Raw genomic sequence first — 26,999 nt, 5'->3', positions numbered from 1 at the left:
AAATTATATTTTCACATAAATTAGAATAAGTATATTTATATAATTTTATTTTTTTATATTATATTTATCTTTAAAATAATGCTTTGATTTAGTAACAACATTTTTATCTATATTCATGCTACTTATTGTAATATAGATAAAGAAAATATCATCAATAAATCACATACATAAATATTTTAAAAAATAAAAAATATTGTCCTTTAATTATGTATCTTTACTATATAATTTAATTCTTTAAAAATACATACCTGATTAAATAAAGTTTAATATAGATAAAAATACTATTATAATAAATAACAAAAATATCTTAATATAGGTAAAAAAAATATTATTATTAAATTACATATATAAATATTTTAAAAGATAATAAAATACTATCATTTTATGATATTATAATTTATATTAAAAAATATAAATTAAAGAAAAAATTTAGGCTAAATTATACTTTTGGTCCCCCACTTAAGGTTTAATTTCACATTTGGTCCCCCAGTAATTTAATTCACAAATTGGGTCCTCCTGTTTTGTAAAATTCTACAATGTTGGTCCTCTAACGCCTCAATTTGACGTTGACCGTTAAGTTCATATGTTGACTGTCGTCAACGTCTGAGAAGCTCTTGAAAATTTTTACCCATCTAAGATAAAAAAAAATTTACGCTAACTCAATCCCCCCTAACCCTAATCCCTACCCCTAAATCAAATGTATTTACAAATCCCTAACCCTAAAAGTTTAATTTCATTATATTCCATTCCTCACCTTATTTTATTTCAATAAATCATTCCATTTCTTCTCTTTTCATCAACCTAAGTATAACTCAAAGCATGAAATTCTAAACCATATAATATTACCTCCTGAGTTAGAAGTGGTTGGAGTTGGACGAACAGAGACTGATGGTGTAGGCGTTGGGACTTGGGAGGAAGCAATGGTGTTGGTGCGAAAGAAAGGGTACAGTTCGTACCTAACATTACAACTGGGATTTAAAATTCTCCCTCCTAGTTTCATTCACGGTTTCGAACATCAAACACGTGAAGTTTGCTTGGTTTGAGATATTGGCGGTGTTGGACAGGCCAATAGCAGGCCTTGTGTCTACGGTGGAGAAAAAGGAGCGGTTGGAATAGCGAACCATGTACTTGTTGTACCAGATCACAACTTGTTTGGACAGGGAGCACTGTAAGTCTGATGATAGTTTCTGCGTTGCGTTTATAATGCATTGTCCACACAACTGAAATGGGACATCACCCTTGCACATGAAAAGTCCATAGACAATGTCAAAGGGGTTTGTTCCCGTCACTGTGGAGTTGTAGAATACATTGTTGGTGACGACGTTGGAAGATTGTGAAGAGAAGAGGGTCCTGATGTTTATTTGGAAGGGATTTGTAAATACATGATGAAGCATAAAACCATTTTAGGGTTAGGGATTTGTAAATACATTTGATTTAGGGTTAGAGATTAGGGTTAGGGGAGATTAGGTTAGCGTAATTTTTTTTTTTACCACAGATGGATAAAAATTTTCAAGAGACTCTCAGACGTTGACACATGATAGTTAACATCTGAGCTTAATAGTCAACGTCCAACATTATAGGATTTTACAAAACAGAAAGACCCAATTTATGAATTAAATTAATGAGAAATCAAATGTGAAATTGGACCTAAAGTGAGGGACCAAAAGTACAATTTAGCCTAAAAAAAATTTATATTATATATTCATTGTATAAAATAAGTTTTCAATAATGTGATAAAAATACATAACATTATAAAAATATAATATACAAAATAAAAATAAAACTTATATAAATATACATATTCTAATTTAAGCGAAAATAAAATTTAATCTTATAATTATTATATTTTAAAAGATAATATATAAGATTATAAAATACAATAAATTAAAAAAAATAAAATTTAAATTTTGTATTGTTTTCATATAAAATTTATATTAATATTATATTTTGTATTAATGAATATTTAGATGTAGTGGTGAAAAAGTGTGTTTTTCATTTTAATTATCATGATTTTAGTCCTTACTTGAGTATTTTTAAAGTCTAAGGCCCATTAATGATTTACTAAGGTTCAATGTGCGAAAACAGCTATTAGTGTTAGCAAAGTCATTGATTTCTTGGGAGATTAACATGGCACTCTGTGTTGGTCTGAGTGGAAGTTATATGCTTATGCTATAAAGTGGACGACTTTCATTGAGAAACCGTGTTATAAGTCCAAAACAAACTTTTCTTTTGTCTTTAGAAGAATATCAACTTTTTGTCACCTAAATTATACATATATCAATTTTTGAAAGACTCTTTCAATTAGGAAGGCTATGCAACATGAATTTAAAAACGTTGTTATCTCGAATTTATCTAATGACACAGTCTTCTGAATGCCCAACATCCATAAATGAGAGATTGTAAATAAGATAAGAAAAAAATGATTAGCAGGATAATAATTAATCTTGTCATGTTAAAAGATTAATTTCATAATAATATGGCCAAAAGATTTTTAAAAATATTTATATCTAAAATGTTAATAATTTTTTCCATGGCGTTTTCAGCTAAATTTAGTGGCCAAAGTGAATGAGGGAGGACAGGGACAATAGAGACGCCCCATAGATGACAGAGATGTTAGAAAACAGAAAGAGTGTTTGCTTCTATGCTTCTTACAAAAAGCCCATCGAGTAGTGTATTTAGTGAAACTGAACTACTTATGCTATAAAATGAAGGAATTGTTATATATACATGTATATTATTTTAGTATACTTTTTATTTTTTTCTACTTTAATATATATTTTATAAACTAATTATTTTAGTCAATAACGATAAAAGTAGTAAAGTTTTCAATATATATTTAAATAAAATATGTATAGATCCATGTAGGTATTAAATATTGTAATGTCATTTCAACCAATAATAACTTTTGAGATATACAGATTTATAAGAAATGTCATATGCTTAATAAATATATATAAGTTATTGTGTGCAAAAATTTATCATTTAATAATCAAATAAAATTAATTAAATTTTATATTTATTAAATAAAATAATTAATATTATATATTATCAATAAATTTATAATAAGTATAATTGAGTGCTCAATAAATAATATTAATATTTAATATATTGTTAAAATTATTTACATTTAATATTTACTAAATACAAAAATTAATATTATATGTTATATAATGGAAATATTTAATTAATTTTATATTAGTATAACTGTCTGCACAATATATAACGCTAATATTAAATAAAATATTAAATTTAATTACATTTTATTCTTATTAAATACGATTATTAATGTTTTTAAATATTTTATTATGTAAGGAAAAAATTTATTAATTGAAATATAAGTATAATGAATGCACAATAAACAACATGAGCATTTAATATATTATTAAAATTGATTGCATTTTATATGTTCAAATAAAATATTTTTTTCATTTCACTTCCTTAACGAGTGATATTGATTAACACTTCTCAATAAATTAATTAATATTATATTTTATTAGATAAGGACAAAATTAATTAATTTATATATAAGTATAATTGAATGTACAATAAATATCATTAGCATTTAATGAATTTTTAACATTTACTCCATTTTATATTTATTAAATAGCATTTAATACTGCATTAATTTTTGTACTCAAGTGATACATGCGCGCAAGTCCCCACTCACAAAATACGATATGTATTTACATAGAAATTAATTTCTGTATGCAAGCCTGTAACTAGAATTTACTTTCTTTTCGTTTTAAAATAAGTATTATATTTAAAAAAATATTTTAAAATAATTGTTACATTAATTTTTATATATAATTTTATTTCTCCCCACTAATATCCCTGATAAGTATCACGATAGCTTGTGTAAAAAAAATCACGTAAAATTTTTAATATAATACTAATATTAAAATTAATTTTATAAATTTTATTTATTTATTTATTAGTTTTTTTTGTATTTATAAAAAAATAATCGAAGATAATAATTATTTTAGGAAACAAAAAGAGTATTCAATTTGTGAGGCACTACCTGAATATTTACTTACGTTCTTTTATCTCACTAAAATTTATACATTTAAGAGTCTAACACAAATATACACGCACACCTTCTAGTTTAAAAAAAAAAGAAAGAAGAAGACTGGAAATAAAAATAAGAAAACCAATCCAAATAAATAAAAAAATTAATGATTTTTATTTTTTTTAAATTGTGATGATGAATGAGAGAAAGCAGCTACGATATATATATATATATATATATATATATATATATATATATATATATATATATATATATATTGCTCTAGGCGTTTTTGTATCCTTCAGGCATTTGCTGTATTTTCTAACTTCCTAAGCGAGAGTGAGTTTTGAGACAAAGATGCCTCGTGGGACGCTTGAAGTTATTCTAATCAGCGCAAAAGACCTAAAGGACAGTGATTTTTTCGGTAAGTTATGCAAATTAATTAATTCAGTGGTAGATAGAATATTCTCTGTTTCATAGAAAATGTTTTTTTTTTTTTTTTGCTACACAATGTCAGTAATAAGAATGCATCTACTTGAATCCTCTACCATTAGGCCAATCCTAATGGGTTTGTTTCATAGAAAATGCTGCATCAAAGTAATTTGGGTTTAAACTTCCATGCGTGCCTCCGAATAAATTATTTTTCGATTCAACGGGTCTTCGTCTTCCTCCAATTTCATTTCTAGAGTTAAACTTTTTTCAGTTTAAGAATTCAAAATGGTAAGAGATTGTAATAAATGTAAGGGGTTGATCAATTTTATTTTATTTTACGAGCAGGGAAAATGGATCCTTATGTGATTCTCACTTATCGCGCACAAAAGCACCGAAGCAGTGTGGCTAAAGGTGAAGTTTAGTTTATTTTGTCTAGCTTTTTATCCAATATTTTCTCAGTTTTGGCTTCAATTTGATTCTAACTATCTTTCATGTTTATTTTCCCTATCTCTTGGTGATGGGTATGGCTGAGGCTAATATATTGAGTCAATTAGAATTAATGTGTTAATTAGGTGCAGGATCTAAACCCCGTTGGAATGAAAGCTTCCTTTTCACTGTTTCTGATAGTGTATCTGAACTTAATCTGAGGCTCATGGACCAGGATTTGTTAACTAGTGATGATTTCCTTGGCGACGCAAAGTAAGTTTAAATTCTTACGACAGTGACAAGTTAATTATTTGGATACCTTACAGTGATATGGTATTTGATTCTGTTTTTGTTTTATTGATTTCAAAATCAATTCATAAATAAGACTAAGATTTTACATACATTTATAGTTCCTGTAATATAATTGTCTTATGGTTTTATATATGATTCTTATAAATATTTTCTTTGATTCTTAGATTTTTTTATGATTTTAATTAGTCCCTTGTTATTATTCATTGATAATGTGACAACCATCTATTGGAAAATATGTCTGATGTTTTTCTTTACGGTGTATTTATAAACCATGTATCTTAAAAAAGAGTAACAAGATATCATACTAATCTTAAAAAATGTGAAGAATTTAAAACGCATGTTTAAGAAAAAGGCTAACGATATGTATATCCTTTAACACAAGAATAAGATTTGTTGAAAACCACAAAATTGTGTGAATCTTATTTCTTATTTTTGTTAAAATTTACTCATAATATTTTGTAGTTTTTAATAAGTTTTAACAAATTTTTCCAATAATTTATAGTTTTTAATAAATTTATTTATTATAAAAGTTAGAAAAAGTGTTAGAGGAAATGCTAGTAACATTCCACATATGTTTGATATATTTAATCAAAAGGAAAATTTTGCTTTTCAAAACAGAAACTAGTGTGTTTGATTTAGGATCATGTATGTGGTTTTCATATTAAAGTTGAAGCACATAGTTCTAGCTTTTACACCAAAGACTCATTTGATGACATGATTTTTTTGTCTGGGGAACGAAGTTCCAAACATATACTACATTAAATTTGTGATTTGTTCTCTCAACTCGTGTGAAGCAGTTAAATAATTGATTGTTTTTTAAAAAAAAAACCCTTTTTAATGTATATCTTTGACTTCCAAAAAAGAAACCCCCTTTTTAGGGCTTTTGAGAAACTAAGGGCAAACGTTTCTAATTTATATGCAGAATTAATCTGGAACCAGTGTTTGCTGTGGGGAGCATTCCAGAAACTTCTTACAATGTTGTGAAGGACCAGAAGTACTGTGGGGAGATCAAGGTTGCACTCACCTTTAATCCTGAGGTAAATTTATCAGCCCTTTTAGTGCTGTTTAACCAAGCACATGCACAAGCACTAGTGCTGCAGAGCTTGTATTGACACTTTAAGAAAATTTTATATGTATAATGCAATAATAATGATACAACTTGGGGCTGTAAATTTGTCTCTCTCTCTCTCTCTTAATAGAAAAAAAAAAGTTTCAAAACAAAGTACCCTTCCAAAGCATATATACATGCACAGACCCTTCTATTTTTCTTCAATTTCCATGTTCTAGCATTTAATTGACTTGCATTGTTGATAAATATGCTTATATTGTTGGTGCTCCAAACCAATTCGTTTTGTATTTTCTGGTTGCAGAGAGGCAGTGGACTCGGCTATGGTGATGAATAAAGCTGTGATCTAAGGGGATGAAGGAGTCACATGATTACTAGCTGTGATGATGCACCTAAATTTCTTGGACCTAGCTATATTTCCGAATAATAAGTTGTTAAAACTTACATTAATGGTGATTCTGTACTTGAATTGGTTTCTAGACTTTTTATTTTCAACTCAAATTTACCTATTTTCAATTCTAGTGAAATTCCTTTGCCAACAAATCGTTTTCTGGCATAACTTTGTGGTATGTTTGGATTAGACTTGCGCAACACTAAAACAATTATTTCCATGTGCTGCGTGTGTTACGTGGACTTGTGTTATATATATATATATATATATATATATATATATATATAACCTTAGGTGTTGTCTCATGACATGCATGCAAAGGCTTTTTACTTGAATTGCAGCATTTGAATATTTTTTTTAAGCCAAAATAAATATTAACAAAAGAATATAAGGCGTACTATATAGTCTTTTTACATAACAGAAAAAATCTTCTTGAAAAGAGAATATTTATCAAAATTGCCTAATATATTTTAAAGAATAACAATATCAACATGAGAAAGACAAACTAAATGTTTTTAATTAGTTTTCCACAATCCATGACCAGAACAAAAGCATAATCAAATCAAATACATATAATTGCACAAATGTATGCAAATTATATATGTATAATATTTAATTTTAATTTTATTATTTTTAAAGGTGTATACTTAAATAAAATTAATATTTTTTAAAATATTTAAGGGTATGCCAGTTGTAATCGTTATATTTTCCCCACACTCGTAACTTTTGTCTCTCTTATATATATTATAAAATTTTCTTTTTCTCATTTTAGTTTAATTCCCTCAAACTCTCCATATATACTATCACTACAAGTTTTCCTTAATTTTACTACAAATTTTAACTACCAATAAAATTTAGTTAAATCCAAGTAAATTAACTATTAATTTGCTACCTTGTATTTTTCTTAGCTACACCTAAAATAGTAGTATATTCTTATCTCTCGTTGTGGTCGCGTTCTCTTTTGCTCTCTCGTTTTTCTCAAGGCAACCTGCACTGAAGGCAATGGTAGGAGACTACTCTAAAGGAGATCAATTTCTAGTGTTCACTCCATGAAAAAGCTTTGTCCACCACTTAGACTCGTTTAAGCGAGTTCTCAAACCCTAAACAAAGCTTTAATTGATTCTATAATATTTCCTTGAAAAAACCTCAAATAAAAGTTTAGAGATATTAGGATGTGTTTGGTTTGCATTTTCATTTTTTGTTTTCATATCATGTTTTTATTTTTTGCAAATTGTTTTCATTCTGAAAAGATTAGAATTCTGAAAACATGTTTGATTTGACTTCTTGTTTTTTGCTTTCAAGAAATAAATACACTGAGAAAATGCATGTTCAAAAGGAAATGTATTTTTAGATTTGCTTAAAATTACATTCCTTGCCACCGCGTTTTCATTTTACCTAAAATGAGGTTCATGGTTTCAACCGAAAATACTGAAAATGAAATTTTATTGTTTCTAGTTTTTGATTTGTTTGAGAAAATATTTTCACTAAAAATATTTTCAAAAATCCAATCAAACGCATTTTCATCACCATTTTTTATTTTCAGTGAAAATAAAAACAGAAAACAATCAAACCAAACACCCCCTTAAATTCTACGTTCCCAATCTCATTTTTAATTTTGTCAAATTTTTTATTTATGATTTGATTCTTTCAAGTTGATTCTCTCTTTCTCCTCATAAGTTCTTTACTTTTTTGTCAGGATAGTTCTGTTCTTCAGAGATAAATCATCGATCGTATTTCTCTAACATATGCATTATATATAAATAATGATAATAAGTACAAATTTATATATAACAATTTCGTATGCACCAAACTTTCATTCTGGCAAATGGTCATGTTGAGTGTCAAAGAATAGGCACCACATCTTTTGGATATTTTCTCAATCTCTAACTTTGAGAACCAGACTATGAAGTTTGTTACTATATGCTCCTTTTCAATAATCGTTTTTTAAATTCTGAAATTTTATTGTGAAACTTAGGCATTTTTCCTACTCTAGTTAAATGAACTAAACCCTTAAGACTAAATTAGCAGCTTCATAATTTTATTGCATCTTCTCTACGATGTTGTTGCGCCTTCCCATGTTTCGAGAATAAACAATGGTGAGACATTGGAGGAAGTTGAATGGGTTTCAGATTACAATAGGAAGAATAGGATAAAGGAAAGGACTTAAAAAAATTGTCTTTTTAATTTGAGAGAATAAAAATGGTTGAATCTTGGATGCAAATGCAAATTTTGAAACACAGTCATGAACCTACATAGTGACGAAAAGGAAGATGTTCTAAAAAAAATAAAAAGGGAAACACAACCTACCTACACGATGACAAAACATGATTTTTTTTATTCTATTTTTTAATTATTTTTTTATTTCATTTTTAAATATTTTTTATTTGTTTTTCTTCCGGTAACAAACCTGTTGTTGCAGATAATTTTGCTTCCTCACCGGTGAGGAAGTGAATTTTGGACTTCACATTAGAATCCACCTATATCACAGAGACTGTTTCCCTACCTTTAATCTCCATAAGCATTCTCCTAATCAGGTTATATTTAAAGCCCTAAGGTTTTTTATTTTATCCCCAAACCTCCCACCTCCTTCTCCAAGCACACCCTATTCCATTCAACCTAGTGGATTTTATTTCTCCCCCCACCCTGCCCACAAAAAACATCTAAACATAGATTCAAAAGTAGAGATTGTATCTACCGGAGCCTTCAAAATAGAAAAAAAAAATAGATCGAGAGATACAAGGATCACCAAAAGATATGTATTTATTATTCCATAGTCATTACTGAACCTTAAGGTTGGTTGTGAGTTTAACTGAAGGTATGGTTTTGCAAAGGAATTACATAGGGGGGATAAAATAAAAGTTCCCTCTTAAACATTGTGGTGCAGATCCGAAGACCCTAAGGGCCAGTGAGGAAGCTTCATTTGAAAATTTGCCATGCTCCAAAGGAAAAATCTTTGACTAACTGAGGAATGTTTGGTTTAATTAGTGAATTTGGTGTAAAACTTTAATTTATGGAGATAAATGCTTCTATTGGTCTAATTAGCATGCTAACAACATAAGTACTCATTTGTCATTAAACATGTACGAGGGTTGCTCCTCATGAGTTTTTTTTTTTTCTGCTCTAGAAAGGCTCATTGTGAAGCGCATATTCTATACTGAATAAAATAATGTTATTTTCATCCATAATCCAAAATCTTACATAAGCTTAATTAACATTAATAATAGAAAACCAAACCACAATCTAAGCTTTATAGTTAAATTAGCTGCTGAAACTTATACGAAAAAATTCATTTAACTCAATTTTTATTTTAAATAATATTTTTGCTTGTATTTAGGATCAATCAACTTAAGTAGATATTAATGAAAATCAAGGTGTTATAGCTCTGCCTCCGATTAAAAGATATAGAAAAATCATTTAATTGAAAATCCATCCACCTAACTCGATCAGACACTAATGCATTCTTCTGATTTGATAATTAAAACAAAACCTGGTAAATCGCTAGCTCAAAACACCACCAGTAATCCATGGATTATTCTATAAAAAGGTTTTATGTCCAGACCCTACATCTATCCTAAAAGACTCCCTCAACTAGCTAGTTTACCTGCCAACTCAAGGCTCTCCGGCAGCATATATGTTCAACCATTTCCCTTTGCACCATGTAACTCCCCCTAACTCGCAGCACCAAATACCAAAAACTCTCCTTTCCCACACACATTGTCTAGTGCCACGTTCAAAGTAGAGGGCAATTGTCTAAATAATTTTACCATCAACAACTTTCTAAAATGTTTATAGAGGATGTATTATTATACAACGAATTTTGCAATTTACAATCATAATGCACAAGTGTTTCTATCTTCTCTACCAAAAACACACACTAATATAGAGAGACAAAATGGATAAATAAATAGATATTCATCATCCATATATAATGACACTATGATGTATATTCAACGCCGTTCCAAACGTACTCAATTCCCAATCCCCTTCCCTCCGCACTCACACTTTAATTCCTTTCTCTCTCTACAGTTTATCTCTCTGTCATTAATAGCATCACAAAAATTTTAGTAACGAAAATTTTCAAAATTACAAGTAAGGTGCTTCGTCACTAATGTATATTTTTCTAGTACATAAGCTTAATTGTTACGAGTAGCACAAAAGGCCCATGCGTGACCGTACGTGAAGGGAAGGAGCGCACTACTAGGATCGTATGGTAGCTTCTAGAATAGGGAATATTTTGCCTTGCTGCTAGTGATGTATTCTGCGTTTGCGTAATTCTGTTGGTGTTGTGAGGACCATGTCCCCTATCCTTATAGCTATAAATATACATCTGTAATAAGCACTTACCATGAGGAAAATATCAAAAGCAAAAGAAAGCTCTTCCCTTAGTTTATCTTCTCTCTCCCTCACTCTCTCTTTCTCTCGGAGGTGCTGGACCCTCGAAACCAGCAACCACAAACTCAGCACCTAACAATTGGTGCTTTCATTGAGAGCCATGGCCGCCTTCCATGGCTGCCATACCCATTTCCACACACCTTCGTTGCTGCACACCACTCCTCCCTTTGCGCATCCAGCTCAATCCCTTGGGATTGATTTTGAGAGTACCCGCCAACGGTTGCTGAGCTTGTTCGATCCCGAGAGAACCCCTCCTTCATTTCAGCAACCACCACACCAAGCTTCCATGGCTGCCGTCCATGGCTACTACGTGCCGTACGGAGCTCCCACGACCGCCTTCAATGGCTGCCACTCACCATACGCCACTTCCATGACTGCCTCCCACCACCCACACAACTCGTCGTCAGCCACCGAGGACCGCCTTGAGGCGGCCTTGGCCAAACTTGATGCCGTTACATGCCGCCTCGACGCCCAACTGGATGCCCTTCTCCTCCGACTGCCCCGACGACCCGAACCTCTGCCGCGGCCTCCGCTGTCACCTCCGCCATTTCCGACGCCTCCGCCGCAGATTCCGCCGCCCCCTCCGTCGTTGTCTCCGCCACTCAAGGCAACTCAGTCACCCATGCTCACCGCACCCACCACATCCTCTTCATCGATGAACAACCACCATGTCGACGACGAAGTTCCCAGCAACATCACGAAGGAACTTGTCCCTCTAGGTATGCTGGAGTTGTCGTCGGAGGTTCCCCCTCTTTCGATACAACTCGATGCGGCACAAGCAATATGGTGGTCGCCGCGACCCGTATCGGCACTGACGGTCTCGTCCTTGCTGCCCCCTCTGGTGATGAATCACGTGGCGACGCCAAGGGTTTTGCAGAAGGTGTTCCACACTGTCCACTACCGCCACAGCTACTGCAACACGGCCCCCTACGGCAGCGTCATCTTGCACCGAGACGCCACAGACCGGTTTTGCCTCCGCGCCACTACTAGACATTCACTCATTTCTACGCCCATCCTAATTTGGGATCCAGGTTCATTCCTCCTACAACCAACACCTTGAGGGCAAGGTGTTTTTGAAGGGCATGGGAATGTTACGAGTAGCACAGAAGGCCCATGCGTGACCGTACATGAAGGGAAGGAGCGCACTACTAGGATCGTATGGTAGCTTCTAGAATAGGGAATATTTTGCCTTGCTGCTAGTGATGTATTCTGCGTTTGCGTAATTCTGTTGGTGTTGTGGGGACCATGTCCCCTATCCTTATAGCTATAAATATACATCTGTAATAAGCACTTACGATGAGAAAAATATCAAAAGAAAGTTCTTCCCTTAGTTTCTCTTCTCTCTCCCTCACATCTGTATATTTATAGCTCTATGCCGTTACACGCCGCCTCGACGCCTAACTGTGGTTGCTGGTTTCGAGGGTCCAGCACCTCCAAGAGAAAGAGAGAGTGAGGGAGAGAGAAGAGAAACTAAGGGAAGAGCTTTCTTTTGATATTTTCCTCATCGTAAGTGCTTATTACAGATGTATATTTATAGCTATAAGGATAGGGGACATGATCCCCACAACACCAACAGAATTACGCAAACGCAGAATACATCACTAGCAGCAAGGCAAAATATTCCCTATTCTAGAAGCTACCATACGATCCTAGTAGTGCACTCCTTCCCTTCATGTACGGTCACACATGGGCCTTCTGTGCTACTCGTAACTTTCCCATGCCCTTCAAAAACACCTTGCCCTCAAGGTGTTGGTTGTAGGAGGAATGAACCTGGATCCCAAATTAGGATGGGCGTAGAAATGAGTGAATGTCTAGTAGTGGTGCGGAGGCAAAACCGGTCTGTGGCGTCTCGGTGCAAGATGACGCTGCCGTAGGGGGCCGTGTTGCAGTAGCTGTGGCGGTAGTGGACAGTGTGGAACACCTTCTACAAAACCCTTGGCGTCGCCACATGATTCATCATCAGAGGGGGCAGCAAGGACGAGACCGTCAGTGCCGATACGGGTCGCGGCGACCACCATATTGCTTGTGCCGCATCGAGTGGTATCGACAGAGGGGGCACCTTCGACGAAAACTCCAGCATACCTAGAGGGACAAGTTCCTTCATGATGTTACTGGGAACTTCGTCGTCGACGTGGTGGCTGTGCACTTCGTCATCGACATGGTGGTTGTTCATCGATGAAGAGGATGTGGTGGGTGCGGTGAGCATGGGTGACTGAGTTGCCTTGAGTGGCGGAGACAACGACGGAGGGGGCGGCGGAATCTGCGGCGGAGGCATCGAAAATGGCGGAGGTGACAGCGAAGGCCACGGCAGAGGTTCGGGTCGTCGGGGTAGTCAGAGGAGAAGGGCATCCAGTTGGGCGTCGAGGCGACATGTAACGACATCAAGTTTGGCCAAGACCGCCTCAAGGCGGTCCTCGGTGGCTGACGACGAGTTGTGTGGGTGGTGGGAGGCAGTCATGGAAGTGGCGTATGGTGAGTGGCAGCCATTGAAGGCGGTCGTGGGAGCTCCGTACGGCGCGTAGTAGCCATGGACGGCAGCCATGGAAGCTTGGTGTGGTGGTTGCTGAAATGAAGGAGGGGTTCTCTCGGGATCGAACAAGCTCAGCAACCGTTGGCGGGTACTCTCAAAATCAATCCCAAGGGATTGAGCTGGATGCGCAAAGGGAGGAGTGGTGTGCAGCAACGAAGGTGTGTGGAAATGGGTATGGCAGCCATGAAAGGCGGCCATGGCTCTCAATGAAAGCACCAATTGTTAGGTGCTGAGTTTGTGGTTGCTGGTTTCGAGGGTCCAACACCTCTGAGAGAAAGAGAGAGTGAGGGAGAGAGAAGAGAAACTAAGGGAAGAACTTTCTTTTGATATTTTCCTCATGGTAAGTGCTTATTACAGATGTATATTTATAGCTATAAGGATAGGGGACATGGTCCCCACAACACCAACAGAATTACGCAAACGCAGAATACATCACTAGCAGCAAGGCAAAATATTCCCTATTCTAGAAGCTACCATACGATCCTAGTAGTGCGCTCCTTCCCTTCACGTACGGTCACGCATGGGCCTTCTGTGCTACTCGTAACATTAATTATGATAATTAACAGACTAATACTATGATTTCTATGAAATATTTGACTGTCTGAGGAGATATTAATACATTATTCTTCCCTGGTTACAAACTAATCTTTGACTGTCTCGCTCATTTGCAAAACCTGGAATAAAGCTTGTCATGAATCATTTCTTCGGGCTTGCCTCAACTTCTCTGGAAGAACAAATAGAGATTTCCTATTTTAATTTTGTCATCCTTTGGCAGATATGTGTAAACGCAAAGGAATGGTACGATGTTAGCTTGTACCATTTGTTAGTGTGATTATCATATGGTTACATTGTTGATAAATTTCTTTACCTGTTTGGATTTTATGCCAGGAGTTTTATCCAGATCCATTACTGCCTATAACAAGTCAAATAGAGAGTGCTCTTGTGAATGTGCATAAGCAGTGGGTGACAAACCTAGCAAACATGGAAGTGCAAGGAAGACTCCAATTATTGATCAGAATTTTGCCTGATGTCAAGGGGTCTTATGGTGAGTGTCTTGCATGTTCTAACTAAACAATAATTTGATTTTATCATCTTAAATATTTCTAGTTCTGACAGGAAATTAATAAACGCATATGTGAAACCGACCTAGGAATAGTTTCTCAGTATTGTCTGCCGAGGCAAGTTGGAAAGACGATTATGCAATATCTTGAAAGTTAAGATGATAAAATAGCACATATGCACCTTATTTTCCATATTGCATGTTCATCATTTGCAACTTGTCTCGCTGGCAACACTGAGACTATTTCTAGTTCAGTTTCACATATGCATTTTATTTTCCCTGCCAGAACAAGACAGACTTAAGATAATAAAATCAAATTAGAGTTTTAGTGTGAACATGAAATTGAAGACATACACACACCATAAGACCCCTTGACATCAGGCAAAATTATGATCAACAATTGGAGTCTTCCTTGCACTTTCATGCTTGCTAGTTTTGTCACACATTGCTTATGGACATTCACAAGAGCATTCTCTATTTGACTAGCTTGAACAGTTGTTATAGGCAATAAGGATAAAAATCCAGGCATAATATCCAAAAAGACAGAAATTTATCAACAATGTAATCACGCTAACAAATGGTACAAGCTAACATCGTACCATTTCTTTGCTTTTACACATCTGGATGACAAAATTGAAATGGAAAATCTGTTTGTTTTTCCAAAGAAGTTGAGGCAAGTCCAAAGAAATGGGCCACGGCAAGCTTTATTCTAGGTTTTGCAAATGAGCAAGGCAGCTGCAAGGTCTGCGACATTGCAGGACATAAATATGATTACCAGAATCTGATTCATCAGATAATCATTCCAGTATATTCTGGCAGCTGAATTGTTATTACCCATTTCTTTATGCTTCCTGCATATATATTAAATGTTTCACATGATTATTTTAATTTTCTCATGACCAGAAAATGCAAGAAACAAAACCCTTAACAGGGAATTTCCCATGTATTTAACTGCATCTGCTATATGCTAGGAATCAATGAAGTCAGAAATTGAAAGATTCTAACGAAATATATTTCTTTTATAAATGCTTCGTTGAAGAGGTAATCACTATTTGATGACAGATAATATTTCATATATTCTTTTAGCCCAATTCTTGCTGTTAGAATTCATATCAAAGAAACAAAAGAGGTTTACAAATCTAGCAAAAGATACTTCTCGAATATATTAAAAAGAAGTAAGTAATCAAAATAGTATAAGAGAACTGAAATTCTTTCTTTAATAGTATCATCATTTGTAAGGAACAACTCGGGCTTCAAAATCTTGTAAAATATATAATTAATTTCTTGATGCATTGAAAAACAAAAAGATAGTCAGATTTGCTTGGACTAGAAATATATCCTGAGCAGGCTGCCATAAATTTTTAACATCCTATAAAATTTTCATTTACTCATATTTATTCTGCATTAGGGTTTAATTTGGGTTGAAAAACCATTAATTACCAAAAACAATTATATATATATATATATATATATATATATATATATATATATATATATATATATATATATATATATATATATATTCGAAAGAACTAAAAATATGATAAACTCGTGATAGTAACTATAGTGTGGTCCATAGGTCAACTTTGTGATGGCCTTATCAACAATTTTTTACCAAACACAAAACGCAGATTAGCTAGGCAAAACTAATATGTAGACTGGACAAACAAGTTATAAAAATGTAATTTATATTATAATATATATTTTAAAATATATTACATCGGCACAAAAAAATTATATTATGTAGAGTTTAGTCTTTTATGTTAATATAGTAAATCTTATAAATTATTATATATAGATAGGGTATTTTGCTTTAAAAGGTTGTATAATAACCCACCACTTGCATGTACACACATGGTAATTAAGAATAAGAGAAATGTTACCTTTAAGCAGCAGTGATAAGTTGTTCATCCGTTAAGTAAACATAATAGTTAAATACTATGTAGGCTGTATTTCCATTACCCAGACATGGAACATATTTCAAGAACCGAATCAATCATTTTTGCTCAATTAGGGACATGCAAACTCTACTTTGTTCTATGCGGGTCAAACCCTGTCGGTTTTGTGTTACCTAACAAAAAGTGAAAAGAATTGGAAAATAGGATAAAATAGATCTAGAAAACCTCAAGGGGAAATAGGGAAAAATGAACAAATGAATTGCACAAATAGACCAAACAAAAATTAAATAATGAAAAATAAATTGAATAAGAAAAAAATACAAAAAAAGAGAGAAAGATTTCAGACCTTCAACAAGTTTCGAATGGCTTGCGAGGATGTGAGTGGTGGAAAAGAGAAGGATGAGATTTGGTGGTAGAAAGGGAGAAACTTGAAACTTTGAAAGTGAAATGAAGTATTGATTTAGGACTTACCGTAGAGAATAAAAGACAGAAAAGACAAGAGATACAAGAGAAAAGAAAAAGAGAGGAACTTAATATATATGATTCTGACAACACCATCAACCAATGGTGTAGAAGATGATAGTGAAGGTGCGGCTCAAAGGATTTGTATGGTCAAACTCGTAACGTAACTAACCAGGGTCATGCTATCAAGTGTTTTAATAAGTGTTAAGAAATATTTAATATATTTTTATTAATTTCTTAAAATAATTTAATAAATAATTAATGATATTTATATTTTTAATATAATAATTAATAATTAATGTTTTTTATTCTAAATAAAAAAGTATTAGTTTATATAAGAAAAAAATATTAGTAAATGATTTGAATATATTATTTTTTTATATTTTGAGTATAGCAGTTTCTTTTGATAACATTTATTATTTAATGAATGTTTGATATATTTATTGTTTAAAATAATTATAGAAATTATTAAAAGAATTAATATTTTCAATATAATAAATTACTTTATTCTTCAAATAATAACTTACTTAATCAAAATAGTGGATCTGACCTTTCTACTGTCCTTTTTGGTTTTGTCCCTTCAAATGATGTAATTTTGATTCAAAAACGACATCATTCTGAAAAGACAGCACCAAAAAAGACAACAGGAAGATTCTAAAATAGTTTACCATAAATTTAAGAGTTTATTATAAGAGATTTATTAATTTTATATTAAATTGATTTGTAAGTTTATGAACAATTTGATAAATTTTAATTAATTTCTTGACCAATAGTAGTAGTAGTAATTAATGCCTCCAAAGCATTTGTCCACTTGCCATGTCTGATATCAATAACGTATCTCTTTTTTATTATTTCAACTTTAGAAATATTATAAAAGTTCTATCTGACGTACTCTTTTGAATGCAGTCTATTTTTTGGTAGAAATTTATTGATGTTGAAAAAAATTTGTAGGTCTCACATTAAGTATAATAATTTTCTCTCAAATTTTATAATTTTTCAATAAATAAATTTTCACTTATGAAAAAATGTTTCTAACGCATACTCCTCTTTCAATTTTCTTCTTCTCTCCATCAGTCATATTTTTGTTAATTGGTATGAGTTTGATAGTCTTCCTCAAGTTTTTTATATTGCAAAATTTTGACAATAATAATAAATGGATTTAATTATAGCTAGCTCCCTATCACATTCAACTAATTTGCAATTTCTGCTCCTTTACACAAAAGAGATCATTTTAGTCTATAATACAACTTTGATCCTCTTATTGCTCAATCTGTAATTTCGGTCTCACATCTTAAAACAAAGACATTCAAGTCTTCAGTTTTTGAAAAATTTATATTTTGGTTCGCTCTTTAATTTTGTGTATATTTATTTCTTATATTTAATTAGTTAAATCATTCTCAATAACACCTTAAATAAATACGTTAGTATTAGGATTCAATTGAATTAAAATAAAAATATATAAAACTAAATATTAGACCAAAATGACTGATTTTAAAAAATTGAAAGACTAAATTATTTTATTTAATTTAAAATAGGGGAACAAAAATGGAGATGGGACAAAATAAGGAGAAAAAGTTGTATTTTAGATATCATTTTATTTTATTCCATACATTCTTTGAATGTTGTCTTATATGAATGGGTATCAATTTAGTGCTCCTCTCTCTATGATCAGGCATTGTGACTAGCGATCAAAATTGTGATTTCTAGGATGCTTGTTTGTAATGTGGTTTCCTTGAACATGATGATCACAATTTATGTAATATATATATATATATATATATATATATATGAGGTTGGATGAGGTCCTGGAGTTGTTTGAGAAATGAATGTTTATGACGTCAACAAATTTATGCCTAGGAAGGACATGCCGTCATGGAATCTTTGTGATGTCAAAAACTGAATGTTCTTGTCCTACACTCACCAAAGATGGTTAGCTTTCACTAATCTCAATTTCCATAAGAGAGCAAGGGTGCAAAATCTGCCCCAAGGATTGCTAACTACTATCCAGGATTAGACAAATCACCATATTATGCATATAGCCCAGCAAAAGAACACACAATTCACTGATATATATATATATATATATATATATATATATATATATATATATATATATATATATATATATATATATATATATATATGTCAGACTTCGATTTTAGAGCTCCACAACAATGAGAACAAATTCCTACCTTAAGCAGCACAGTTTTTACAAAGGCAATTATCTAAAGTTCAAGACACTAATTTAAAGTCCTTGACAAATATAAAAACCATATTACAATAAATCTCTGCAAGTTGGCAATAATCCATATATATCGTACTGCCTCCTTGAGAAGGTATGGAAAGACAAATTAAAATCCTTCACATTTTTAGCCCAATCCTTGCTGTAAGAATTCATATCAAAGAAACAAAAGAGGTTTACAAATCTAGCAAAAGTATTGAAATATATGATATACTTAAATACACTTTATACTTGAAAAGTATTGAAATTAATATATTAGTAATCTTTTTAAATTAACAAATCAATATGTACATTTTTTATTAAGATAAATAAATCATGCTCATCATTAATCTTTTAATTTGTGTTTTTTAAAAAATAATTTTTTATTTTATATAATTACTGAAAAATTATAATTAGTAAATACCCTTTTGTAAAATTAAGTATTTTAAAATGTAAGGTATAAGTGTAACACTAATGATTCATTAAGGTTCAATATGTTATAATTAAGTAAAATTTATACATTGATGAGAATTCAATTTGACTTTAGTACAACATGTACACTAAGAAAAGTCCAATAAGATGTAATCTCTAACTTATGTGGTCACTAAAATCAAGAGCCTTGGAGTGAGAAATACATTCTTTCACCACTACACTTAAATACTCATTTGAATATTTGATATAAAATATAGTATTAATATAAGTTTTATACGAAAATAGTTCAAAATTTAAATTTTATTCTTTTTAATTTATTATATTTTTATAATTTTATATATTATCTTTCAAAATATAATATATAAGATTAAATTATATTTTTACATAAATTAGAATAAGTATATTTATATAATTTTATTTTTTTATATTATATTTATCTTTAAAATAATGCTTTGATTTAGTAACAAATTTTTTATCTATATTCATGCTATTTATTGTAATATATATAAAAAAATACCATCAATAAATCACATACATAAATATTTTAAAAAATAAAAAATACTGTCATTTAATTATGTATCTTTACTATATAATTTAATTCTTTAAAAAATACATACCTGATTAAATAAAGTTTAATATAAATAAAAAATACTATTATAATAAATAAAAACAATATCTTAATATAGGTAAAAAAATATTATTATTAAATAACATATATAAATATTTTAAAAGATAATAAAATACTATCATTTTGTGATATTATAATTTATATTAAAAAAATATAAATTAAAGATACAATTTAGGCTAAATTACACTTTTGGTCCCCACTTTAGGTCTAATTTCGCATTTGGTCCTCCAGTATTTTAATTCACAAATTGGGTCTCCCTGTTTTGTAAAATCCTGCAATGTTAGTCCTCGAACGTCTTAATTGGACGTTGACCGTTAAGCTCAGACGTTGACTGTCACGTGTCAATATCTGAGAGGCTCTTGAAAATTTTTACCCATCTATGATAAAAAAAATTTACGCTGACCCAATCCCCCCTAACCCTAATCTCTACCCCTAAACGAAAACCTAAATCAAATGTATTTACAAATCCCTAACTCTAAAAGTTTAATTTCATTATATTCTATTCCTCAACTTATTTTATTTCAATAATTCATTCCATTTCTTCTCTTTTCATCAACCTAAGTATAACTCAAAGCATGAAATTCTGAACCATATAATATTACCTCCCGACTTAGAAGTGGTTGGAGTTGGAGGAACAGAGACTGATGGTGTAGGCATTGGGGTTGGGGAGGAAGCAGTGGTGTTGGCATGAAAGAAAAGGTACAATTCGTACCTGACATTATAGCTGGGATTTAAAATTCTCCCTCCTTGTTTTCCTTCACAGCACCATGGAAGGAGCCCTACGACATCACTGAGACAACTTCTACAACCTTGGGTTGACAAGTCTGGCGTGTACTGAACTAGACAATAAAGGTTTTGAAACCCGAATATGTTTGCCTGCTTTGTGTTGTATTTCTTGGCAGCAATGGCCACTTCATCTATAGTTTTGTTCACAGTTTTGAACATCAAATGCGTGAAGTTTTCCTGGTTTGAGATATTGGCGGTGTTGGACAGGCCAATAACAGGCCTTGTGTCTACAGTGGAGAAAAAGGAGCGGTTGGAATAGCGAACCATGCACTTGTCGTACCAGATCACAACTTGTTTGGACAAGGAGCACTATGAGTCTGATGATAGTTTCTGCGTTGTGTTTATAACGCACTGTGCACACGACTGAAATGGGACGTCACCCGTGCACATGAAAAGTCCATAGACAGTGTCTGAGGGGTTTGTTCCCGTCACTATGGAGTTGTAGAATACATTGTTGGTAGCAGCTGAAATTTTATTTTACCACAGATGGATAAAAATTTTCAAGAGCCTCTCAGACATTGACACGTGATAGTCAACATTTGAGCTTAATAGTCAATGTCCAATTAAGGCATTCGGGACCAACATTTTAAGATTTTACAAAATAGAAAGATCAAATTTATGAATTAAATTAATGAGGAACCAAATGCAAAATTGGACCTAAAGTGGGAAATCAAAAGTGCAATTTAGCCTAAAAAATTTATATATTATATCTTCATTGTATAAAATAAGTTTTCAATAATTGATAAAAATACATAACATTATAAAAATATAATATACAAAATAAAAATAAAACTTATATAAGTATACATATTCTAATTTATACGAAAATAAAATTTAATCTTATATATTATTATATTTTAAAAGATAATATATAAGATTATAAAATACAATAAATTAAAACAGAATAAAATTTAAATTTTATATTATTTTCACATAAAACTTATATTAATATTATATTTTGTACTAATGAGTATTTAGGTGTAGTGGTAAAAGAATGTGTTTTTCATTCCAAGGATCATGATTCTAGTCCTTAATCAGTATTTTTATAGTCTAAGGCCCATTAATGATTTACTAAGGTTCAATGTGCGGAGACAGCTATTAGTGTTAACAAAGTCATTGATTTGTTGGGAGATTAACATGGCAGTGTGTGTTGGTCTTTTTTGCAGAAGCAGAACTTCAAGACCAAATTTAGCAGAGCTTCATCTCCAAATTTCTGCTTCCTCTGTTTTGGGATATTAAGATCTAGAAACAATGTGATACTAAAGTTCCCAAAGTGAGAGAAAGATTAAGCATTCTTAACAGTGAATGAAGGAGGACTGTGACATCGATCAGAGGCACCACAGGTGAGAACAGAAAGAGGGTTAAGAGTGGTGCACTGAGTCGAAATGAACTGCTTATGTTTATTACTAGCCCACATCGAGTAGTGCACTGAGTGGAAGTTATCTGCTTATGCTATAAAGTGGACGACTTTCATTGAGAAACCGTGTGATAAGTCCAAAACAAACTTTTCTTTTGTCTTTAGAAGAATATCGACTTTTTGTCACCTAAATTATACATATATCAATTTTTGAAAGAGTCTTTCAGTTTGGAAGGCTATGCAACATGAATCTAAAAACATTGTTGTACCGAATTTATCTAATGGTACAGTCTTCTGAATGCCCAACATCCATAAATGAGAGATTGTAAATAAGATAAGAAAAAAATGATTAGCAGTATAATAATTAATCTTGTCACGTTAAAAGATTAATTTCATAATAATATGGCCAAATGATTTTTAAAAATATTTATATCTAAAATGTTAATAATTTTATAGTTTTTAATAAATTTTTCTAATAATTTTATAGTTTTTAATAAATTTTTTTATTATAAAAGTTAGAAAAAGTGTTAGAGGAAATGCTAGTAACATTCCACACATGTTTGATATATTTAATCAAAAGGAAAATTTTGCTTTTGAAAACAGAAACTAGTGTGTTTGATTAAGGATCATGTATGTGGTTTTCATATTAAAGTTGAAGCACATAGTTCTAGCTTTTACACCAAAGACTCATTTGATGACATGATTTTTTGCTTGGGGAACGAAGTTCCAAACATATACTACATTAAATTTGTGATTTGTTCTCTCAACTCGTGTGAAGCAGTTAAATAATTGATTGTTTAAAAAAAAAAAAACCCTTTTTAATGTATATCTTTGACTTCCAAAAAAGAAACCCCCTTTTTAGGGCTTTTGAGAAACTAAGGGCAAACGTTTCTAACTTATATGCAGAATTAATCTGGAACCAGTGTTTGCTGTGGGGAGCATTCCAGAAACTTCTTATAATGTCGTGAAGGACCAGAAGTACTGTGGGGAGATCAAGGTTGCACTCACCTTTAATCCTGAGGTAAATTTATCAGCCCTTTTAGTGCTGTTTAACCAAGCACACAAGCACTAGTGCTGCAAAGTTTGTATTGACACTTTAAGAAAATTTTATATGTATGATGCAATAATAATGATACAACTTGGGGCTGTAAATTTGTCTCTCTCTCTCTCTCTCTCTTAATAGAAAAAAAAAAGTTTCAAAACAAAGTACCCTTTAAAAGCATATATACATGCACAGACCCTTTTAGTTTTCTTCAATTTCCATGTTCTAGCATTTAATTGAATTGCATTGTTGATAAATATGCTTATATTGTTGGTGCTCCAACCCAATTCGTTTTGTATTTTCTGGTTGCAGAGAGGCAGTGGACTCGGCTATGGCGATGAATAAAGCTGTGATCTAAGCGGATGAAGGAGTCACATGATTACTAGCTGTGATGATGCACCTAAATTTCTTGGGCCTAGCTATATTTCCGAATAATAAGTTGTTAAAACTTACATTAATGGTGATTCTGTACTTGAATTGGTTTCTAGACTTTTTATTTTCAACTCAAATTTACCTATTTTCAATTCTAGTGAAATTCCTTTGCCAACAAATCATTTTATGGTAAAACTTTGTGGTATGTTAGGATTAGACTTGCGCAACACTAAAACAATTTCCATGTGCTGCGTGTGTTACGTGGACTTGTGTTATGTATATATAAACGGTTTTGGGGCAGGACATGTATTCTCACAAGTTGTGTATGATACATATATTTAATTTATTATTGTGGTTCTCATCTATATTAGGGTCAGTCTAATTTAGAAGCAAGGAATCAAGTTATACATTTGGATCAAAAACCATTGTTAGGTGAAACGTTGAATGGGAAGACAGTGACAATTATATAATAAACTTATTATCATGATCCAATGAGCCTCATATAAGTGTTATTATATGTTTATTATATCTATAAGATTATATAAGTCCATTATTTCCTCCTAACGTCTCTTTAATTTCAACTATTATCAGTTTTTCTTCGTCACCTGACCTGACCCGTGAAGCAGCCTACGTGAACAAAAATATCTTGACTTTCTCAAAACTATTTGAAGTTTTCATCTGTGAGCTAGATATATATAATAATTTGCACAAGTTTATTTAAAAAGCTAGTATCTGATATAACTATGTGTTGAATTTGTAGTTTAAAATGGAAGTTAAGCATTGCAAGCTTCTTTCTTTCTATTTTGAATCTTTGATCTAATTTGCAAGAACGTGTTTAAAGTCATGCTTCACAAGTCACAATGGCAAATATGCAATGTTTTGTAGCTTATTTTTCTTCTCCATATTTTAGGTGGTTCACTATAAATGTCTGTTAACAAGCATCGCGCTCACCATATTTTATGTGGATTCACATGAAAGTCTGAAATTTTTAGCAAATTTAATTGACCATTAGATTTCTTGAATTTCTTTATTGGTAAGTGACAACACTCAACACCAGAGGCCCAGACACACTAGCCGAAAGCCCATGGATTGGGAGGAATACATTCACTAGGCTGTTACTCTAGTAGTGCTAAATAAAATAGTTCTGTTACAGTGGAATTGCATTCTCCTTGCTTTCTGTATTAGGGGATCACATAGTGGTACATGTGTCAAGCAATGATAGGATGTGTAGAGCTTTTCTGTTTTATGTCTAAGGGGGTAGAGCTATACATGTATGAATGAAATTGACAGAAGGGATATCGAAAATTTACCAAACATGTATGATTGAAATGCTTCTCTATCATCTGGTCCTCCAAAGAACATCACTGTTACATTTGTATTTAAAATCTCATTGTAACACTTTAAATATGATGCATAACTGAAATACAACAAATCAGTTTTTGCTCCATCTTTGTATGTTTGTGGTTGGTTAGTTTTAGCTGTCTAACAAAATGATAGGGTAGGTCTTGAGAGATCAAAACAGATTCTAAAAATTAAGTGGCTTGAAAGTTATTTTGGTGGAATTTAGAATATTATTTATAATGTCATTTAGCCTCTTATTTTTGAATTTTCTAAACACTAAATTATGCTGCCATACTATTTTCAAATTCCATTAGGAGTGATTTTAGCCATTGTTGATCCTGTGGTCATTGTTGTTTCGAAATTAAAAGTGGTCTTGCGGTCATTACTAGATAGTCAATTGTGCTGAAGCCTCGAACTCAAGTATTTATATCTTTGATTCGAAAACTATTTTGAAATTGTTTTTCTATGCATTACTAGTATAGTTGTAGAACTGTTTGATTCATACGCACCACTTGTTGCTGAGTACAGGATAACTTGCAATGCCATGAAAGTAGTTTTTATTGAATAATTTGGAAAGTAAATAACAAATAATCAATTTGCAAGCCCAATACCATTCTTTGTTACGTAAATTGCTGTATTTGTTTGACTAACTTTTAAATTCTAATATCACTGAATATGCTTTCTTTTGTAACAAAGGAAATTGTTCAAATAAAAATAGTGTCTTATCACTCTTGTAGTTATGTTCTTTGCAATTGCTCTGCGGCACTTAATTTGCATGGTATCCATGTTAAATTTTCTGTATAAAACATGAAAAATAACACATCCATAGATATTAATTTAATGGTTATTATATCGAGTTTGAGACTACGAAATAGCATAATTACTGAAGTTTTCGTCTTTGATTTCTCTCGTGTTCTCATCTTTTAATGTGATTGCTAATGTTAAAACTGAAATTGTTTTCATGCATACAACTTATCATTTTTCATTAACTTTCAAGAACTAACGGTCATACTTAATTGCTTATTAATTTCAACTTTCTTAAATGTGAGATTGTGCGCATTTGGTGATGTTTGCATTAAGATTTTTTTTAATTAATACTAACTATAATTCATTATGTCATTATCATTTTGGAGTACTTCTAGAAAGAAAGGCAAAAAAAACTAGCAAACAATGATTGATCCCACTTTGACATCCTTTAAATCCCATGGAAATCTAGCTTTGAGTGCACACTATGTAATCTTCACCTCTCTACGATTATTGTTATTTGTGCTACACAGTAATTTTCTTTCATGTCTTGAAACAAATTTAAAGCACAAGTATCACAAGACATCATCAACCTTAATTTATCAGACTTTTGATTTATCAGACTTTTTCACTACTATTACATCTTATCTTGTTTTGAATCACAATTAAAAAGCACAAGTAAATCACTTATGACTTATCCTCTTTTGATTAATCCTTTTTTGAAAGCATACACACACACATACACACATACACACATAGAGAGAAAGAGACACACACATACAGAGACACACACACACACACCAACAATAATAAAGCATGACCACCCCCGAACCCCACTATTCCATATTACTTACATAAAGAACTCTTGATGTTGATATTTGTCTGTAATCAAAATTTACATTTTATATGTTGTTGTATGTTATTGTATAAAAGGATCATGGCTTCTCCACCTGCCTCTCATCCTCCTCCTTCTCCTCCTCCTCCTTCCAACACATCAGCTTTGTCGTCTGCCGTGAAGCGGACACGCAAAGCCTCACGTCTACGATCGTTGTCTACTAGACCACCTGGTGCTGAGAGACCAGTGATCCATGTTGATCCTGA

The 26,999-nt window shown here is 32.0% G+C and overlaps 2 protein-coding genes and 1 long non-coding RNA gene across 4 annotated transcripts; 1 reads left to right on the top strand and 2 right to left on the bottom strand.

The window, feature by feature from the left end:
* Window positions 1-962: 962 nt before the first annotated feature.
* Window positions 963-1,394, bottom strand: LOC102664438 (cysteine-rich repeat secretory protein 9-like). Its single transcript, XM_006603504.1, has one exon. It carries the CDS (start codon window positions 1,392-1,394, stop codon window positions 963-965), a length of 432 nt encoding a protein of 143 aa, XP_006603567.1.
* A 2,898-nt stretch (window positions 1,395-4,292) lies between these two features.
* Window positions 4,293-6,787, top strand: LOC100814819 (16 kDa phloem protein 2). 2 transcript variants are annotated; one of them, XM_006602702.4, is made up of 5 exons: window positions 4,293-4,430; window positions 4,784-4,849; window positions 5,017-5,137; window positions 6,099-6,213; window positions 6,547-6,787. In XM_006602702.4, the coding sequence occupies exons 1-5, from the start codon at window positions 4,364-4,366 to the stop codon at window positions 6,577-6,579; spliced, it is 402 nt and encodes a 133-aa protein (XP_006602765.1). In that variant the 5' UTR covers window positions 4,293-4,363; the 3' UTR covers window positions 6,580-6,787. The 2 variants fall into 2 exon arrangements, with proteins under 2 accessions (XP_006602765.1, XP_003551645.1); XM_003551597.5 differs by having other exon boundaries at window positions 5,011-5,137.
* Window positions 6,788-13,420: 6,633 nt separating this feature from the next.
* On the bottom strand, window positions 13,421-17,021 carry LOC102667527 (uncharacterized). Its single transcript, XR_419643.4, has 3 exons — window positions 16,860-17,021; window positions 16,499-16,686; window positions 13,421-15,466 (listed from the first exon to the last, which is right to left on the bottom strand). It is a non-coding gene; the product is annotated as an uncharacterized lncRNA (long non-coding RNA).
* Window positions 17,022-26,999: the final 9,978 nt, after the last annotated feature.

This window comes from Glycine max, chromosome 18 (assembly GCF_000004515.6).
Source record: "Glycine max cultivar Williams 82 chromosome 18, Glycine_max_v4.0, whole genome shotgun sequence".
NCBI lineage: Eukaryota > Viridiplantae > Streptophyta > Magnoliopsida > Fabales > Fabaceae > Glycine > Glycine max.
Note: the sequence above shows the minus strand (reverse complement) of the source record. Positions and strands in the feature narration are given on the sequence as shown.